General features: G+C 41.8%; 1 protein-coding gene across 1 annotated transcript; it reads left to right on the plus strand.

Annotated features, from left to right (window-relative positions):
* Positions 1-6: 6 nt before the first annotated feature.
* LOC109131821 (pentatricopeptide repeat-containing protein At3g18970-like) lies at positions 7-540 on the plus strand (the record flags this gene model as incomplete). The annotated part of the gene is made up of 1 exon (XM_019243001.1): positions 7-540. A coding segment is annotated over one exon (534 nt), but the record flags the coding sequence as incomplete, so codon positions are not given.
* Between the last annotated feature and the right edge of the window lie 5 nt (positions 541-545).

The following is a 545-nucleotide window of genomic DNA, read 5'->3' on the forward strand; positions in this document are numbered from 1 at the left end:
GTCTTGACATGGACTTCAATGGCAACAGGGCTAGCTCTCAATGGAAGAGGAGACGAAACACCGAACCTTCTGAACCGAATGGCGGAATCTGGGATTAAACCAAACGAAATCACTTTCACTAGCTTGCTTTCGGCGTATCGACATATAGGTCTTGTTCAAGAAGGAATCGAGTTGTTCAAAAGCATGCAGACAAGATTTGGTATCAAACCGGTTATTCAACACTATGGATGCATAGTAGATCTTCTTGGTAAAGCAGGGAGGATACAAGAAGCTTATGAGTTTGTTTTAGGTATGCCTATAAAACCCGACGCTATCTTGTTAAGAAGTCTCTGCAATGCCTGCAATATCTATGGAGAGACTGTAATGGGTGAAGAGATCGGAAAGGCTCTCCTCGAGATGGAACAAGAGGAGAAGAAGAACCTTTCGTTTTCAAGTTCTGAATGTGAAGATTATGTCGCTTTATCGAATGTGTTAGCTCATAAAGGGAAATGGGTAGAGGTAGAGAAGCTGAGGAACGAGATGAAAGAAAGAAGAATAAAAACAAG

The sequence above is a fragment of the Camelina sativa genome, unplaced genomic scaffold, assembly GCF_000633955.1.
Source record: "Camelina sativa cultivar DH55 unplaced genomic scaffold, Cs unpScaffold05722, whole genome shotgun sequence".
Lineage (NCBI taxonomy): Eukaryota > Viridiplantae > Streptophyta > Magnoliopsida > Brassicales > Brassicaceae > Camelina > Camelina sativa.